This window comes from Rhinolophus ferrumequinum, chromosome 3, assembly GCF_004115265.2.
Source record: "Rhinolophus ferrumequinum isolate MPI-CBG mRhiFer1 chromosome 3, mRhiFer1_v1.p, whole genome shotgun sequence".
In the NCBI taxonomy this organism is placed as follows: Eukaryota; Metazoa; Chordata; class Mammalia; order Chiroptera; family Rhinolophidae; genus Rhinolophus; species Rhinolophus ferrumequinum.
In genome coordinates, this window is record NC_046286.1 from 81,816,283 (window position 1) to 81,837,068 (window position 20,786).

Sequence of the window (20,786 nt, forward strand, 5' to 3'; positions counted from 1 at the left end):
CATTGTTAACCCTAAATGATGCTGACATCCAATTCTCCTACAGATAATTGGGTCCATCCATAGATTGAGCTCACCAGTCAACACAGCCTTTTGATTGATGTGACTCTTTATGTTTTTATTATGTCTCATATGACTGGAATGCACCTTTGCTGCTTCTTGAATAATACGTTACTATGTATGTATTAGTTTGGTTCTACAGAACCTATTTCTTTATGAAAATGTAAGAAGTACAGTATGGAGTAAAGATTTACCAAAATAATTATGGATAAACAAATAATCAGTTAAAAATAATTTTTACTCTGACAGATTTCATTTTATTTAGGTCACTGTTGCATTAAAGACGTATTAGATGTTTCTAGTCCTTGAATGTGGTGGTAGATACATCCAAATGGCTTCTTTAGTTACTCTTAGATGTGCTGGAGTATCCAACTATAATCCTTTACTGGCTTACTCTACACAGCAACTGAGACCCAGCACTTCAGAGAGCTCCCAGTGGAGGCTGAGAAGCTCCATTTATAGCTAGCAATGACCTTTACTGGCCATGTGCACTTGGACAGGGTACTGAGACTTCAAAGACTTGGTTTCCTTATTTGCTGGGCAGAAAAGATTTTATCTACCTCATGGGTTTGACATGAAGTGTAAATGAGGTCATGTCCATAAACTGAAGATTTGGGGAATGTTTTCTGCAGTTAAGTTCAATTAAGTAGAAATCAACAAATATACCACTTAAGAAAGTTGGATTGTTGAAAAATACTCCCATAATTTACTTAACAATATGGCTCTCCTATGGAAATCATTTACATATGTAGAAAAGTATAAGGTCACAAATTTTTGTTATAATTTCTAGAATTTTCTAACCCTCTTAAAAATATTTGTGAGTTAAATATATGACTAAAGTGACATGTCATATAAAGCTATAAAAATAGTAAGTTACTTCCAGATATAGTCTTGCTAAATTTCTTAAGGACACAATGTCTTTCTATAACTTAAAAATAAAATTAAGGTCAAGTATTTGCTTTTATGGAAAGAAACCTTATACAAGATTTCAAAAGTACCAAATGTTAGCCATTTAAAAACACTTATTTCACTTAAAATGTGCATTATAACATGAATTTGCATTTATAGTATGAAATATTTCAGGTTTTTCATCTTGGAAAAACTTGATTTTTATTCCAGCTTTGTAAATCCTGTTCATTGATAGGTTTGATACTGAAGAATATTTAATTGCCAAGATAAAGTAGAAATCAATAATTGGGAAATAAATTTCTAAGAATGGTTTTAAACTACTATTTAAATCTATAAAAAGATAGATCAAATTGTTAGTTGTTTGGAGGAAAAAAGATTTCAAAAATGGGATAAAAGTCAATTTCAGAATGAAGATAAAACAAAATAAACCAATTTTTTACTAAGAAAATATAGTTATAAATCATCAAATGTCTGGTTCCTCTGCTTGATTATAACATGGAATTATATCTTGGAGGGCACTTTTATGATCTTACCCACCCCATGTCATCTCAGAGAATGTGGTAAAGATGTTTTATTAACCTATTTGTGAACATAACCCAGTCTTGCTTTGTCAACAGGACAAAAAAGGACTGGGCTTTGAGGAGAACCAACTTTTCCCGGTGTTTGCCTCAAGCGTTATTTTTGCTTTCAGTAGTTGCAGTATCACAATAGCCCTTTATTTTTCGTATGAACACTGAGACCTCAGCTTTAGCTCCCCTGACACATTGTTTCACATGTCATGATTTAAAATCTTTCTGCAACTTGGTGAAATCCCTTGTTTTGTTTAAAACCAAACTTAGAGAATTGGCACACATTTCAAAACTATGAGTTGAAACTGTAGAGAGATACGTTATTTTTCCTTTTTTTTTTTTTTTTTTTTTAATTACCAAGGGCATTCATGAGAGAGGAAAAAAACAAGCTTTTACAAGGGTCACTCAAGCTGGCTGGACCCAGCTGTACCTGCAGCACAGACGAATGCATCTAGAGCAGTGAGAACTCAGTGCTGTTGGAACAGTCTTTTGTGCTGATCACTGAGGGCTTCAGCAATCATCAATGTCACTCACCACTTTCAAAAATACCCCCCTCCGCCCCCCCCGCCAAGTTCTATACAGCAGGGGCATGTTTACCAGTGGTCATGCCTTTACAACATGTGCAGGGATAACAGCTAAATATATTTTTACTAGAAGATATTTCACGCTGGGTATACATCTGGGCAAAATTTACACCTCAATGCCCAGCACTGTTTTTCTCACTTCTTATTTTAATGGAATCAATTGTCTAATTTGGTAAATAAGTTTTCTAATTTTGTATTAGTTTTGACCTTTTTGGGGTTAAATATTTTACCGACAGGCTTATAATTAATCACATAGTTGAGAAAGGAGAAGAGTCCAGAAGAAAAAAGGAATTAACGGAAGTTCATTATTATTATAACTTTGCACTTCAAAATTGACATCACATTGCAAAATACATAGTCCTATAGTAATAATAGCATTATTCTAGAACTAAATAAATAATGCAATGTAATAATTTAAAAACAAATATTAAGACTAAAATGAATATTTAACAATGTTTGTCTAGAAATCATTTATATGCTTAAATATGAAATGTTTTTTTAAGAAAGTAATTTGGAACACTTTTGCCAGTCTAGCCAAAAGCCATTTTGGTTTATCTGTTTCAAGTTACATATATAATTCATTTAAAACAAAGAAATTTGTTCCCTTTTAATGCTTTTCTTACAGGAACTATTTTGAATACACAATATTCTGAAAATGCTTATATCTTAAAGTTAAATTTGAAAAGCAGATATTTAATATTTTGAGCATGTCACATATATAACCACATTGCATATAATAACCACATTACATATATAATAATATTAAGTGCTTACTTAATGAACATCCTAACAATGCAAACACTTTCTCTTCACATTTGCTGAGTAGCAGTTATAGCTTCTCCTTTATTGGTTTTCCAATACTGGTAATGTAATTTTGATGCAATTACTAATAAATACAAGTACCAATACTTAGATCAACAACAATCACAAAGATTTATAAAAAATAAGTTCAAAAGGCCACATTTATTTTTCCACGCATACCTTGCTTCTGATTTTTCTAGATTCTTTCATAAGAATGAGAATAGTGGATTCTTCCTTTCTTCCTTAGTTTCTGAAAGTTGTGAACTTTGAAGAGTAATTCCATTTGGTTTCATTTGTCATTTCATTTCTGTGTATTTGGTTTTTTGTCTCTTCATTATTCTTCAACTCTTTACTAGGAAAAAGTATAGAAGATGTACTAAATGAACTTAAACAATGTTTTCTGGCAATAATCAAATCTTGGCATGCCCAGGCATAATAGCACAAGTAATAAAACACACTATGCAACACACACACAATCAAGTAAGACCAAAGTATTAACGACCCAGCTTCTAGTTTGCCTCTTGAATATAATGTTAACATCTTTTAGAATCATCGGCAGTTCCTTAAAGCTTGCTCTAGCATTAACAATGTAAGCAAAAAAGAAATAACACTTCTTAAATGTAGACAATAAATACTCTGAACCCTGGTAACTTCCAGAAATTAGTAGCAGGTAACCAGAGTTTATAAAATTCTTTATTCATTGGGAGAAAAAAAACAAAATCAATCATGGATCATGCTTCAGAGTTAGTGACTAAAAAAGATATAGACCAATTTATTCAATAGCACCCTTTCGTTTAGTCTATGGCCATGTTTATTTTTACAAGTGGGTAAACCATTATCTACTTTTTTCAAATAAATCCAAAAAAATGTGTGTCATTTTTGATTGACAAAGACAGTGATGGTAACTATGCATCTAGAGGAAGCTTTGAAATAAAACAAATACCATTAATAAAAACCAAAAACCAACACACAGATGAAACAAGAAGCTGCTTCTTTAGAGACCATGTAGTAAGTAGACTACAACTGAGGGTGATAAACTAGGGGGGTTGAACCTGAAGTTTTTAATGTGATTGTTCACATACTCGTGATGAGTATCTGGACTTACACAAAAATCTTGTTGTCTTTTCTCTCAAAGGAAAGGGCTTAACACTTGGTTGTTCTTAGAATACAAACTGCGGCCTAAGAATGATGGCATTTTGGTTAAGGTGTGGTCAGTTCCATGGCTCACTCCTGAGAAAAGTAAAGGCAAGGAAAGGCAGGGTAACTATTACTATTTTCTGCCCCAGTGGCACAGGAGGGTTAGGGAGCATCTGTGCTTTTAGGGAAAGGCCTGATCTTAAGTAAATGATTGCACTATCTTTTCACATGAAAAACATTTACCCATGAGGGAAAAAAATCCTTTGTTAGTCCGTGTTTCTTGATTTTAAATTTGTTAAACAGAGATACCACAGATTAGCTGGAATTGTATACAGAAGACCAAAAATGATTCAAGTGAAGCTCATGAAAGAAACTGAAGTAGAGTCTAAAATGGTACAGATATGGTGTGGCCAAGGTACAATCTTATCAGGGGCAAAACAGGAGCATAATTTCTGTCCCAGTGTATATACAGGTAAAGTATATAAAACTCTCCTCAAATTAGGGTCTGATAAAAATGGGAAAGAGAGTAGTAAAGGCTCAAATGGATGGTGGGCACAAGTCGCCCAGAGACCCATCTCCAAGGGACAGTGAGGAAGATAACAAGGTGTCAGAGGATTAACAAGGGAAAACAGAGTAAGGGGAAGAGTTTATGCTAGTGGTAGGACAAAAACGAAGAAGGAAAACAGAAAAGGGAAGGGGGAGAGAGGGAGGAGAAGAGCTGGAAATGCATGAGATGGGTCCTACATGTGCAGAAGATGTAGGGCAAGTTAATGAGATGGAGACTGCACTGGGAGAAGTAAACGGAGAAGCCAGGAGGACCCCCAGGAGAGGGAACCCCAAGAGAAATTTAACTAGAAAAAGCTGAAGGAGGCAGTAAAGATAATGTCTTTCAGGGAAATGAATCAGAATGAGAAGAGGAAGGAACACTGGACGGAGAATCACATGGACGGAAAATCACAAAGATTGCCCATGAAAGGGAGAAAAGGCACAGAATAACGGGACAAGGTGTAGCCTCTGACCAGATAGTTCCCGTGACAACCGGAAAAAAACAAGCATGGCACACTATCATGATGAATGGTGACAGCATAGGCACCGAAAAGCTAAGACAGAGGAGATTTGCTGAAAGAGGGTAGGGATGTCACCTAACAAGAGACATAAGAATGCATCCAAATCCAGTCTTTCTCCAAAGTATTTCCTCCTTAAGTATCCCTGTAAGCTCACAGAGGAAAAGAGTAACAAAGTGAGTGCTTTTATAAACACAAATCGTATGAAAAGAAATGAAAAATCTACATAGCAAGATTTTCAAAATGAATATGAAACCAGATTAATGTTTGTCTATTATGTGTGAAGAAGAAGATTCATAAAAATACAGGGCTCTACCCCCTAAGAAATTCAATCCAATAAATATTTCCTGAAGGTTTACTATGTGGCCAAATACCAGGCTGCGTACAAGGGAGAAAAAACGGGAGCATGTTATAGACTCTGCCTACAAGCACTTACCATCTAATTCACACAATATCATCACAATGTGAGATATAGATGATGTATTACAGAATTGTACACCTGAAATCTATGTAACTTTACTAACAATTGTCACCTCAATAAACTTTAATTAAAAAAAAATATTTATTGAGCATCTGTTTCTGTGGTAGGGAATTCAGATAGCTGAGAAGCCTAGTGGAAATACTGGAAAGAACTTGATTAGTTATAGGTACAATAATAAATGCTAGGAGCTAGGAGGTCTTGGTGTTTCGCCATTACACAGCTCTGTGGCCTTGGCCAGGGTCTTTCCATTTTTAAAACACTACTTGAAGGAGTAGTCTTTTCATTGAATCCCTGCATGCATACTTGAGTATTTTCCTACAATAGATTCCTTGGAAGTAGAACTGCCAAGTCATAGGACGTGAACAATTTGAAAACTTAAAAAAAAAAAAAAAAGTATTACCAAATTACCTCCACAAAGAGCAGATCAGTCTTATACCATTACCAGCAGTGTTTATCAACACTAGGTGGTGTACATTTGAGACTTGTTGCCATTTTAGGAGGGAAAATATATAATTTATTTTTTTAATGTCTATTAATTTGATCACTAGAAGGTGGACATTTTTCATATGTTCATTGCCATTTATATATATTCCTTTAAGAATGTCCTGTGCACACCCTTTGCCAATTTTTCTGCTGGTGTTCTTCTTTTCCTTGTTGACTTTTTTAGAGCATTTTATGAAATTCTTCCTCATCTTAGGTTATTTGTTTTTAGCTTTTTTTCTCCTTGACAGACAGGCAGACCTCATTTTTTTGTGCTTCACTTTATTGCACTCCACAGACACTGCATTCTTTACAAACTGAAGATATGAGGCCATCTTGCGTTGAGCGAGTCTACTGGCGCCATCTCCCCAACAGGTTCAGATGATGGTAAGCATTTTTAGCAATAATTTTTAATTGAGGTACGCACATTTTTTTAGACATAATTCTATCACACACCTAATAGACTACAGTATAGTATATCATAACTTTTATGTGCACTGGGAGACCAAAAAATTCGTGACTTACTTTATTGTGGTAGTCTGGAACCCAACCTGCAATATCTACGAGGTATGCCTATACATCATTTTAAAGTTCCTATTATTTAAATCTAAAAATCTATTTCAAAGTGGTTTCTGATTTTGGTATCAAGGTTAAAAAGTCAATCCTTAACCTATGATGATATAATTAATTATTCATCTGTACAAATAGATTTTATTTTTTTACAATTAAAATCTAAAAATACTTATGAAAAATGTGAAACGAACTCCCAGAAAGTGACAGTTTCATAGAAGTGGATGTGATAGAGCTGTCGCCTTTTACTTTCAGCAGACAAACTACACTTATACCTAACAGGGAAAACAGAAGCCTTCTGAAAGGCCTTTCTTATAAGCCACCCTCTCACTCAAAAACATCCCCAAACACATATTGTCCCACTTGTCTATCTCAGTGGAAAATGTGCCCGCCTCCCTTCTTGTTTCAAATTCTAATCCTGTATATTTCCTCAGGTCCCCTGGGATTTCACCGCATCCTATACCTCCAAACGGCTTCTTTCAAGGAACGCTTTCTTCTCAGTTTATAACGAGTCTTGTCATTCCCCTCTCTATAAAAGATCTTTTCTACATCCTGTGTTTTCCACTCGTCATTGCCCAGCTTTTTCTTTCCTTTGAAGTCAACTTCTTAGAGAAGCAGTCTGTTCTGTGTCATTTCCCTTTGGACTGGAGGCAATCGATTCATGCTTGCAGGACTCTCCATCAAAACCATGCCGCTGAAAGTCACAAATGGTTTCTTGGCTGCCAATCCCAAAGGGCACTTTTCAGTCATTATTTTACTTCTCTCTTTGGCATTTGTCATTGTTGACCACGACTTTCCTAAATCTTTTCTTGTTGACTCTATGATACAACTTTCTTAGTTTTCCTCTTACCTCTATGAGGGTGACTTTTCGGCCAGTTTGCTCACTCTTCTTCCCCTGCATATCTTTTATGTGTCCTCGTTCTGCATGGCTCTGTTCTCTGCCCACTTCAGAACTATAGGAGGGCAAGATCAGAAACAAGGAGCCAGTAAGAACACTACTGCAACAGCTGAGATGAAGCTCTGATATAAGAAAGTGGCAGTGGGAATGGAAAAGGGAGGTAAGTGGGAGGATCTGAGAGAAAAACACTTGACAGACTACATAAGTGATTATACACATGGGGGTGAGACAGAGAGTTGCTCAAAATAATTCAGAGACATAAAACTTTAAGATGGTTGGGCTCCTCCTTAACCATGGTGAAGGGACAAGAACAAAACAAATTTTACTACTTTCAGAAAGATGCCTGGGAAAAACCAGAAAGTTATCAAACTAGATGGAAAAAGGCGTGCGTGTGTGTGCATGTACACCTATGTAAAAGTACAGGAGATTCCTTAATGACAAAGAAAAGGGGTGAAGGAAGTTTATGCATAAGAAAGCTGTGGTATTCTGACTTGTGGAATGGGAAATGCAGCTTTCCAAACGGTTCAACAGTAACAGCAAAACGTAAAACAAATATTTTGTGGATGAGTGTGTAGCAGTGCAAATTATGTTAGGAGAAATTAAATACAAAAACAATGTAAAACGGGAAAATAAAAGAATGAAGACACTACCTCCTTTCTAGGATATTCAGGAATAATAGCGGGAGACATCAAAACAGCTTAAAAATGATGCAAAAATTTCCAAGTCAGGTAATAAATAGAATTGAACAGAGATTGCTATGGACGGAATTGTTGTTCTCTTAAAATATACAAGTTGAAGCCCTAAGTCCCAAAGTGAATATATTTGGAAACAGGACCTTTAAGGAGGTAATTAAGGTTAAGTTAGGTCAGAAGGGTGAGGTCCTTATCTACAGGAATGGTATCTTATAAAAGGAGGAAGAGACACTGGAGAACTCTTTCTCTTTACACATGCACCAAGGAAAGGACAAGTGAGGACACAGCAAGAAGGCAGGCACCTGCAAACCTGCCGGAACCTTGATTTGAACTTCCAGCCTCTAGAACCGTGAAAAAATAAATTTCTATTGTTTAAGCCATCAAGGCTGTAGTGCTGTTATGACAGCCTGAGAAGATTAAAATGGAGATGTCTAAGTAAAAGTAAAATGAAGTCAGATGACGGAGAAGGAAAAGGTCAGAAATTATGAAGATGAAAGAACAAAGTATATTTAAGAAAGGAATTGAAAGATGAGAGAGAAGGGAAAGGTTGAGCTCTGAAAAAAGGACTGTTAATTTATAACCTAATCTGTCTGAAGTCTACCCTTTCAGCCTATCTCCAGGGAACCTATGCTCTAACATTAATATAAAAACTCAAATGTCTGGGGAGGCCACAGTGAATGAGGGAAACAAGCCAGGGATAACAAAACAGGACTGTGTCAAACTGGAGAGCGGATGACCCATCTAAGGGAGACGATCTACTGTTTCAGCCCCAGCCTACGGATGCCACGGATGAATGTGGAGTGTAGTCCAGAACTTCTGATTATTTTAAGAAAACTCAGAAATCTGTATTTAAGTGATACCTTTTTATATTTGGACAGCTAATAAAATTACACACATACACAGTGGATACAAATGAAGATACCAGGACTAAATCTTGCTGGCAGGCCCTAGTTTTCAACCTCTGTTTCAGCCACAGAGCACCCTCCTGGTCTCAGGGTATCTCAGGCACTTACATACCTTTGTGCCTTAGCTCCTGCAATCCTTCTGACTAGGTCCTTCTCTTTTTGTTCACTCTGTTTCTGCATGGTCTTTGTTTCTGCATGGTCTTTAAGACTTAAATGCTGCCTTACATACATCTTTGGCTTTCCCTGACCAATGTAGGAAAATCAGACTGCATGATCCTCTCCACTGTTTCTCTACCATAATCTATATGCAATCTAACAGAAAGCTATCTTGAAAATACATACAGTGCCTGAACTTTTGCATGAAGCCAAGATGAATCAACAGGGACCAGATTTACCTCTTGCTTGAAATAACAACAATAACAAACTAGACAAAATATACTAACCAATAGATTTTAAGATACTGAATCACAGGCAACAAAGAATAGTGATCCCTAAGATATAGAAAATGAATGAGATGAGCCTGATGATGGCCCAGCTTATTACTTTGAGAGTTTCCAGGCCATGGCACAGGGAGAGGAAACCTACGTGAAGCGTGGTGACTCCCTGAGTGAGAGCTGGGAGTGCAGGGAGACACCAAGGTGGGTCGAGTTCACAGAGTGCCAGAGATGAGACAATCTCATTGAGAGAGAACATGAAGACCTGCAAAGGGCTCCCTTCAAGTATTCAGCAAAGTACTGATGAGTGCATGCATATGAGGAAATGAGCCGAGGCCAGCAACAGTGCCTCTTCCCATCAGGCAGGATGGAAGACCTCACCACTGAGTGGGCACCTAATAGAGAAAGGATCTGTGTCAGTAGTGAGGAATGAGTAGACCTCGACTAAAGATGGATCCAGTCCCAGCTCACAAATCTCAAAAGGAAGATCTAAAAGAATCACACTGTTTCTAACTAGCTTAACTACATTCTAGAACAGAGTTTAAGAATATTTACAGGAATCAAAAAGTATCTAGCAGCCACAAGATAAAATTTTCAGTGTGTGGCATCCAATAAAAATTTACTACTGAGGCAAAGAAATAGGAAATATAGAGGGTGCCAAAAAAATGTATACACATTTTAAGAAAGGGAAAAAACTATTAAAATTGTAATACTCAATAAAATACTGATAACAAAAGATGAATACGAGTCACGTTTGACTTCTGCAATTACAAGAGGTGCTCAAAGTGGTTATCATCAGCATCCAGACACTTCTGATTATGGTGAACTGCTTGTGCAAAGTTGACCAAAGTGTCCACTTGTATACATTTTTTTGGCACCTCCCGTACAACCCATAATAAAAACAAAAAAATGAAACCAACCCAGAACTGACACAAATGTTGGAATTATCAGACAAAGACATTACAATCCTTATTATAACTGTATTCCACCTGCTCTAAAGGTTAAGTAGACATGTGGAAGATATACAGAACACCCGGACTGAATTTCTACAGTTGAAAATTAAAATGCCTGAGATGAAAAACATACCAGATGAAATTAAAGGCAGATTAGACATTGCAGAGAGAAGGTTCGAGAACTTGAAAGACATAGCGGTAGAAACTATCCAAAATGAAATACACAGAGAAAAAAAGAATTAAAAAAAAAAAACCAAATCACTAAATAATTAATGAGCTATGGGACATCTTCACATGGCCTAATATACATGTAAGAGGAATCTTCAAAGAAGAGTAGAGAAACAATGGGGTACAGGGAAAAAAAGCAGAAGAAAAAGTGGCCCCAAATGTTCCAAATTTGATGTAATCTATAAACATACAGATCTAAGTTTAACCAACCACAAGAAACATGAAGAAAGTTACAACAAGGCACATCATAATCAAATTACTCAAAACCAGTGCTAAACAGAAATCTTAAAAGTAGCCAAAGTGGAGAAAACAGGTGATACACAGAGGAATACGGATAAGTATAACAGCCTATTTCTTGTTGGGGAAAAAATGCAAGTGAGAAAAGACACTGGAGCAGCATCTTTAAAGTGCCAGAAAAAAATGCAAATCTTTCTACACAGAATTGTATACCAAATGAAAACAGCTTTCAAATACTAAGGTGAAGTAGACCTTTTCAGACATGCAAAAAGTGAAGGTATTCATTTTTAGCTGGCTAACCCTACAAGAAATGTTAAAGGGAGTTCTTCAGGCAGAAGCAAAACCACAGATGGAAATATGGGTCTATACAAAGGAATGAAAAACACTGGAAATGGTAACAACATGGGCAAGTGTGGAAGACTTTCATATTTTCCATCTCTTCAAAAAATGACAGTTTAAGGAAAAATAAGAATGTACGTGAGGGGCTTATAACATATATAAAAATAAAATATATGATTATAGAAGCATGAAGGTCAGGAGAGAAGAAATGGAAGTATATTATTTTAAAGCTCTTGAAGATATACTGTGTGATAAAGATTTGTATTATAAACCCTAAAAAAAAAAATCACTAAAACAGGAAAATAAGTATAAATAATAAGGTAACAAACAATAAAATGGATAAAAAAATACTAAATCTAAAAGAAAGCAGAAAAAGACAAAAAAGGAAATTAAATTGATAGGATAAATAGAAAATAAAAAGCAATGACAGATTAAAATTCTACCATATAATCATATTAAATTAGAATGTCTAATTACCCTATATAAATTTAATCATATTGGATTAAAAAAAAGTATGAACTCTATGTTGCTTATAAGAAACATACTTTAACTTTTACTTATTTTTGTCTTTATATTTAAGGTATAAAAAAAATATATACCATTCTAATTCTATTAAAAGAAAGCTGAAGTGACTTTATTAATATTAAGCCAAGTAAACTGCAGAAGAATATTACCAGAAATAAACAACCATTTAATAATAATAAGTGTGTCAAGAGGACATAACGATCCTAAATATATGGGCTCCTAACACAGAGCTTCAAAGTATATGACACAAAAACTAACAGAACTATAACAAGAAAAAAACAAGCCTAAATATTAGTTGCAGATTTCAATACCCAAGTTCCAATAATTGATAAAATAGGTAGATAGAAAATCAGTAAGTCAACATAAGACATATACAACACCATCAAGCTCATGTGATCTAATTTATTTATAAAAGAATACTTCAGTTGACAAGTGCCTAATACACAAGGGTCCTTAAAACTTATCAAGAGAGACTATATTAAGGATCATGAAACAATTCTTAATAAATTTAAAAGAATTCAGATCATACAACGTATGTTCTCTGACCACAGTGAAATTATAAAATTAGAAATCAATGACAGAAATATCTCTGGAAAAATCCTTAAATATTGGAAGTTAAATAACTAACTTTTAAATAACTAGTAAGTCAAAGAAGAAATCCAAATGGAAATTAGAAAGTGTTTAGAAATGAAAATGAAACCACAACATACCAAAATTGGTGGAATATCATAAAAGCAGTACATATTGGGAAATTAATGGCACTAAATATTTAGATTAGAGGAGAAGAAATTTGTCAGATGAATGACCAGTTTCCACTTAAAAAAAATAAAAATAGAGGAACAAATTAAACTCAAAATAAGTAGAAATAAATATGAGAATGGCAATCAACGAAATAGAAAACAGATAAACAATAAACAGAAGTCAATGAAGCAAAAAGCTGGTTTTTTGAGATCAGTAAAATTGATAAACCATTAGCCAGACTAGGGAAAAAAAATCCACTGCAGGAGTTAAAAGGCAATATTACTTCAGATTCTATCAACATTAAAAAGATGAGGGAATATTATGAACAACTTTATGCATGAATAAATTTATGCATTGAATTTATGCATGAATAAATTCAACTTGCATGAAATGGACAAACTCTTTGAAAGACATAAACTATCAAAGCTTATACAAGAAGAAGTAAATAACCTTAATAGCTCTACTTGTATTTAAAACATTAAATTTGTAGTTAAAAATCTAAAAAAGAAAATTCCAGGCCCAGATAGCCTCACTGGTGAGTCCATCCAATATCTGAAGAAGAGATAGAGTGACATCAGCGAAAATGGTGGACTAAGGACTTCTGAGAATTCTCTTCCTCGAATAAGCTATGAGAAAACTGGCAAATATGGTTACAATTCACTTTTTCAGAATTCTGTAAATTAGCCAAAAGCTTGTAGCAATCCGGGAATGTCTATTCAATAAATGAATGAATGAATGAATGAATAAATAAAGGAAAGAAAAGAAAAAAGGTTGACTCTTGTAAGAACACTGAACTTTGTGGCTTTTTAACGTGATCTAATCCCATCCCCCCCTGTCCAGCTCTATGGTGGCCTTAAAAAAAGAACGGCTTGCATTTATGGTGAAAGCCAGCAGCCTGGCAGCCACTGGCGGGAACAGAATAACAGCATTAGAGCTCTTCCAAAGCCTCATTCCTACAGAACTCATTATTTGACCTTCCTGGTGGTTCCCTGGAAGACACCACTTGTAAGGCCATCTATACTTGACCTCTCTAATGTCTTGCTTTTCCCTGGGAAGCATTTGTTGAAAACAATTATAATTAACTTCATAGCTACCTGAGTGGTGAATAACAGTAAGTGAATAAGTTGAAAAGGAAAACCTGGGGGAATAAGGTGTCCACAGAAGTTGTGAAAAGCTTCTGACATATCCTGGGAGTCTAGAGGGTCACACACATGTACAGGGCTGTGTGCATGCATAGGAGTGACCCGAGAAGGCCTAAAGCTGTCACCTGAGGCCTTAAGCTCTCACCTCTGGCTGACCTTACACTCTGTGCAAGCAGGAAGTGAAGGCTAAGATAGAGTTGTTAATTGCCTGGCTGAGTGTTAAAAGTGTGCACAACATACAAAGCCCCTTAGCAAGTCTGGGACACTTACTGGTTCCAGCTTCATGCAATTCCTAGCTGATGACTAATTTTACCTTGAGAGATTTCAGTGGCAAAATATTATAATTACAGAATATAGAATTTGCTCAGAGAAGTCACTTAACAAGAACAACTACAATAACTAGCAAGAACAATAAACCCTAGGGAGAGGAAAGAATCCAATTGCCAGAGTTGTCACATTATATCAGTTAAAATGTCAAATTTTCAACAAAAGATTACAAAACATGCAAAGACACAAGAGAAGTATGAAGAATACAGAGGGGGAAAAAAGCAGAAACTGTCTTTAAGGAAGCCTAGACTTTGGACTTTCTAGACAAAGACTTGAAATCCACTACTGTAAATATGTTCAAAGAACTAAAGGAAACCATATTTAAAGAACTCGAGGAAAGTATGAGAACAGTGTCTTACCAAATAGAGAATATCAATAAAGAAAGAGAAATCACAAAAGGAAGAAGTAATACAAAATCTATACAAACTATTCCAGAAAACTGAAGGGATAGGAATTCTTCCCAACTCATCACAGGAGGCTAGTTTATCCAGGTACCAAAATCAGACATCACAAGAAAACTATAGACCCATGTTCCTCATAAATAGAATGCAAAAAAGTTCTAAATAAAAAGCCCACCAATTTATAAAAGCAGGCTTCTTAAAAATTGGTAAGTGGGGTTTATCCTAAGAATGAAAAATTGTTTTAACATTTGAAAACTTAGTGTAATTTACCATGTTCACAGATGAAAAATGAAAAATCACAGAATTATCTTGATAAATGCAAAAAAAAGCATTTGACAAAAATCCAACATCCATTCCTGACATAAGCACTCAGCAAACTAGAAAATGGAGGAAACTATCCAAAAAACGGCATTTATAAAAACAAAAATAAAAACCTATGAAATCATAATTAATAGTGAAAAAAAAAGATTGAATGCGTTCCCACTTATTTCCCATAGGATCAGGAAGAAGACAATGGCTACTCTAATTATTATATTTCTATTTAATGTTATACTGGAGGTTCTAGCCACTGCAATAAAGGCAAAGGAAAAATAAATAAAAGGCATCCAGATTGGGAAGGGAGAAATTAAACTACTCTTTATTTGCTTGACTATATCTATATAAAATTTGGTGAAATCTACTAAAAAGCTATTAAAACTAACAAAGTTTAGAAAGGTGGCATGATAAAAAGTCAACATACAACAATCTATAAATTAGCAACAACCAATTGTAAATTGAAATTGAAAAATACCATTTATATATCAAATATGCAGAAATAAATCAGCCAAATATGTGCAAGAGTTATAACTGAAAACTAAAAACAGTGCTGAGAGAAATTAAAGACCTACATAAATGGACAAGTATATCATGTTAATGAGTTAGGTGACTGAATACTCTTAACATGTCAATTCTCCCCAAACTCATCTGTGGATTCAAGGCAATACTAATTGGAATTTCAGCAGGCTTTGTAGAATTGACAAGCTCACCCCAAAATTCATGTGGACAAACAAAAGACCTTGAATAGCTAAATAACTTTTAAAAAAAAGGACAAAGTTAGAGGACTAATAATATCTGATTCCAAGACATTACAGAACTACAATAATCAGGACAGTGTATTACTGATGCAAAGACAGAGAAGTAGATCAATAGATCAGAATAGAGCCCAGAAAGAGACTCACACATATATTGACAAATGATTTCCAACAAAGGTTCAAAACGCCATTTAGCTGAGAGGCAGGATTGTTTTTCAACAAATGGTGCTATAACAACTGGATATCCAATTGCAGGTTAGACAAAACAAAACAAAACAAAACAAAACAAACCCCTCTGATCCAAACCTCATACTATATACAAAACAGATCACAGGCTTAAATATAAAACCTGAACTTATAAAACTTTCACAGAAAAATATAGGAGAAAACCATTGTGACTATGGGGAAAGGTTTCTTAGCTATTACACTAAAGCATTATTCATAAAAGAAAAATAATCGATAAACTGGATTTCAATAGAATTAAAAAAAGTTTGCTCTTTGGAAATCATTATTTAAAAAGAGGATAAAAAGGCAAAACAGAGACTGGGAGAAAATGTTTACAAATCAAGTATCTGAGAAAGAATGTATTTAAGAATATATAACAAACATTGTGATATCACACACCTGACAATAGATGGTTTTGATTTCAGCAATGGGGGTGGGGTGGAGAGGGTGAGAAAAAGGCTGAAAAATGGATAATCAAAGTGAGAACTCAAAAAAAGTTGCAAGTAACGGGGTATTTTAGGGAAAAAAGGTGAACTACCCCCTTCTCATGTACACAAGAAGAAATTGAAGGAGTCTGGAATAGGATTATTATAAGGATGAAAAAATATATAGTGGAGAAGTGATAGGATAGTTGGAATTAACTTTCATGGCTACACTATATTAGTAAGAGATTTCATTAATTCATTTATTTACATTTGAGTGTTTATAAATAAAGGACTCCAGGATGACTGACCATGTAAATTAACTTCTCTCTGACCAACACTGTTAATAAAGAATTCTAGGGTAGCCGGTTAGCTCAGTTGGTTAGAGTGTGGTGCTAGTAACACCAAGTTGCTGGTTCGATCCCTGTATAGGCCACTGTGGGCTGCACCCTTGAAAAAAAAATTAATAAATAAAAATAAATAAAAAATAAAATAAAGAATTCTATGTTTTAAAAAACCCCAACGAACTCATGAGAGAACATATCGGTACTAGGGAACACTAACAATACTTACAAGGATTACCACATACTTATAGAAGCTTCATTACAAACTCTAACTTGGGCAGCAGACAGTAACATCATAGCGGTACGAGGTACAAAAGGGGAAAGTTTAAGACATTCAAGAACATGTCTTTGTTAAATCAACCTATAGAAGTTTCTTCTTGATGTCTTAAAAAGAGAGTGTAGTTTTACTAAAATGTATGTAAATTGTGTGCACAGAAGTGATTGACATTCCTAAAAAACAAAAACAAAAACTAGAGATTCAAGTGGAAAGTGGTAAGAGGCAGTCCTAAGTGGCTCATTTATGTATTTTGGTTAACCAACTAATAAGCAAATGTTGCAAATTGAATGGCAAGGCTGAAAAGAAACAAAAAACTTAGTCTCTGTCCACTTACTTGGGTATAACAGGACTCACTTAAGTAAATTAAACAAATAAAGAGATGACTTTTCTTTATACAGACCGGGTTATATGTAGTATTTCCACCTTCCAAGTGCCTACAATTTTCCAGTCGTGAGAGATGTATTATAATTCGTACTTACTTCTAAGAAACTACAAGTATAGGGAAAACCCAAAGGCTTTGACAAATTTGAGCATTTAGACATATCTGATTTCATGAAAATTTATTTTCAGAAGCTTAAGAGCTTTATTCTTAAGGTCAAAAGGAGAAACCACGCTGCCCCGACATCCTTGAGAGGCTGGCTGGGATGTTCGTGAGGTGTTTTGAATGTGAATCTGGAGAGTATGGCATGGATCTCTGAATCATCGGCAAACAGGTATCCAATGTAGTCAGAATGACTACAGAGTCTTTCATTTCCGTATTAGGTAAAAAGTTTAAAATGTTTTATAAAACATGTTCAAAGACACTGAAAGCATGTTCCCATCATGTATTAAATATGATCATTTTTTTTGTTTGTTGAAATACAGTTTGTTCTCATTGTTCATCTTTTTAAAAAAATATGTAATCTGTGGTTGAGTATAAACTCCTTAGGGTCAGAGACTGTATTTTGCAAAATTTCAATTATTCAGAGACTGGAACTGAAAACGTACCTGGCAGATACAACAAAAACAAAAAATGTAAAGATCTGGGATATGTGTTTGCACCTTTTGACAGATAAGAGGGACAACATGGGATAAATGGTAGATTAGAAAACAGACGACGTGTGTTCTGGTACTGGGTCTGCCACTTACTACTTGCAGGGACTTGAAACAAGTCGCAACCTCTCAGATCTTGTTTCTCCATATGTAAAAGGGGTCAAAATACTGGTGTACATCTGTCCCAGGGCAATGGCTCTCACTGCTATCAAATGTCATAATGTGAGTAAGTGTGCTCTGAAGCAATACAGTGCTATATATAGTTAGATAACCATTAACAAAGTTTCTCAGAAAAAAAAAATTTAACTTGCAGCAAAATGGTACCTTACCAAGGAGCCTGACAACACTGACTGTAGTTTAACACACACACACACACACACACACACTAGTCTGGGATCAGGAGATGTAGGTCTTGTCCAAGAGCTGACATAAATGTGCCCTGTGCAACTGGCACAAGGACTTTCCTCTTAGTTTTCTTGACTATAAAACAGAGGTGATAACAGGAAAATTTCTAAAGTATCGTCTAGGTCATGATTCTGTGACTCTTAAACACCATTTAAAACTTGTATTTATCTTTTTATCTGTAGAATGAAGTATCTTGTGAAATGATGCAGTTTCATTTGATAATTCTTGTAATTCAGATTGTCATAAGTTTCAGAATCTGATCACAGTATTTTTCAAATGTCAAAGTGTACAGCAGGGTTAACGGGCACAAAGCTTTTCCTGATGGAAATTCAGCGGGGGTTATCTGTGCGCACAAGCTGCAAGCATGGGCTCATGTGCGAGTGGGGATGACGGTAGCAGGATGGGAGGGCAGGGCAGACATCGGAGCTGAGCCGTTCAAGGCCACCACAGTCATGTGATGGTTTGCTAGTGATGTGTGAATGTAAAGTTTGGACTTAAAGTAAGGTACAAAATGATCTGCAATGATAAAAATTGAGAAATATTTTGAGCATGTTTTTGATGTAATTTTTTTTGAGGTGAAAGAGGGATTTTTCTATTTACATATTAAATGACACAGCAAGCACCCAACAAAAACACAGAAAGTTCCTAAAGATCTTTTAAAATAAATACCTCAAAATAAACAGTTCAAATATATTAGGTACTTGGAGAAAATATACAATGATAACGTTCTGGGTGTTAGCTTTTTTTCCTTAAATGCCCCCAAAATAGGCATTTCGTAATTTTTTTTTTTTTACCACATAATGTACCTGTTTTTAGTTAATGTCATTTCAAAATGTTACTCAAGCAGAAATAAATGACAAAATGGGTCAATAAAAACAAAAATTTAGTGCTATTTTTCTTTTGTTTAATATTATTTCTTCTTTGTCATACACATCCTAAATAAAGTCCAACCATTAAAATATTCTCCACAAACTAGCTAAACTCTTAAAAATCAATTATCTGAAATTTAACTTATAGTGATATTATGAAAAGGGAAATTGAGAAATTGTCCTTAATAAAAAATCCCAAATATCTATCACTGCAAATTCTTTAGGAAGAAAAGTTACTTACTGTGTCATAGAGTCTGAGCCCCATTTAAAATCCTTGGACTTGTCCTTATGGACTGACTGTTGGAAAGAAGAAGGAAAAAAATAAGCAAGTCAAAAAGTGGAGAAGACAACACAGATAATATTCACACGCTGAAAACCCACCAACTTGCTGAATGAGGAGAGAGCATGCCTGTTCCAAACATAAATAAACTAATAGTTCTCCAGAATGTTTAAGCACTCTATAAATAAAGTCAGCTTTCAGGTGTGTGTAAGAAGTCAGTTTTGAAATAATCTACTAATACTATATGGCGTATTACTTAAGTTCTAAATTTACCTTTCAACATTGCATTTTTCCTTTGTAATTTTTTTAGTATACTCTATTTTCATTGTGATACTCAACTATATGTAAAATTTTGAATCTGAAAGTTCTTTAAATCTTCCATGAAATTTGTTCAGAGTATCTGCTGTATAAATGGTACCTCCATGAGGAAAACAAATAAATAAGCACTTTTAGTGGTACCAGATTATACTGTTAGATGGTTCTTGCAGAATATGAACATTAATTCCAAATTATACTGTGGGAAAATGGTGTTTGATATAAGACAGTATTGTATAAGTCAACCCAATGTTGCATAAAATAGACAACAAATGTTTTTTTACAGATAATTACATGTTATGGAACAGATCCATTTCATAAGATTCACATAAAAATATAAATTTTTGTTACCATGTTAAAGTTCTGAATTATATACAAATGAAAGGGATATACCGTATCTAATTATTTAAACAAACAAAACTCAAAAAACAAAATGAAAGAAAAGGAATACAACCTTCTCTTTCTGTCTTAACTTGTTTGAGTAACCACTGTTTTCCCTGTCTTAATCTCTACCGAAGCTTGTTTTGCCTTTTTGTTTCCCCCTTCACAATCAGATTTCTGCAAGATCATTCTTCAGCGAGATTTGACACTGAGTATCTTTAAATAAGTATTACATTCCTTATCAAAGATTTTAGAAAGATATTGTGCTTTTCTGGACCACAATTATGTGATGCTATTACCAGCTATATAGCATTAAATCAAGCATATTATAAAAAGAATTAATGAATAAGAGTACTTAGTGGTGAACGGTAGATGCGATAGAAAGTGACCCAATTTCATAGAACAACAAAAGAACCAATAACACCTTGATTTTTCTCTACCAGTGAAGATGATCTGATTCAATTAAAATGTGTTTGGGGGCATCATGGATGGACCTAGAAAACATTATGTTAAGTGAAATAAGTCAGACAGAGAAAGACAAATATCATATGATCTCACTTTTATGGGGAATCTAAAGAAAAAAATAAATGAATGAACTAATCAGAAACTGTCTCAGAGACATAGAGGAAAAACTAAGGGTTGCTAGATGGGTGGGGATAAGGGGGAAGGTGAGGGATTAGAAAGCACAGTCA

The 20,786-nt window shown here is 34.7% G+C and overlaps 1 protein-coding gene and 1 non-coding gene across 13 annotated transcripts in view; one reads left to right on the forward strand and one right to left on the reverse strand.

Annotated features, from left to right (window-relative positions):
- Positions 1 to 20,786, reverse strand: part of AHI1 (Abelson helper integration site 1) — a 188,393-nt gene that overhangs the window by 16,721 nt on the left and 150,886 nt on the right. For 6 of the 12 annotated variants that reach the window (XM_033102480.1, XM_033102471.1, XM_033102479.1 and 3 more), the window contains 2 exons: positions 19,360 to 19,415; positions 1,933 to 3,272 (listed from right to left, as the gene is read on the reverse strand). In XM_033102480.1, coding sequence (XP_032958371.1) covers positions 3,164 to 3,272; positions 19,360 to 19,415 — 165 coding nt within the window. In that variant the 3' untranslated portion in view covers positions 1,933 to 3,163. Of the gene's footprint in view, positions 1 to 1,932; positions 3,273 to 7,502; positions 7,606 to 19,359; positions 19,416 to 20,786 lie in introns of those variants that run through there. The other 6 variants (XR_004422643.1, XR_004422644.1, XR_004422645.1 and 3 more) reach the window with 4 other exon arrangements.
- Positions 16,555 to 16,627, forward strand: TRNAT-AGU (transfer RNA threonine (anticodon AGU)). The gene has a single exon. It is a non-coding gene; the product is annotated as a tRNA-Thr (tRNA).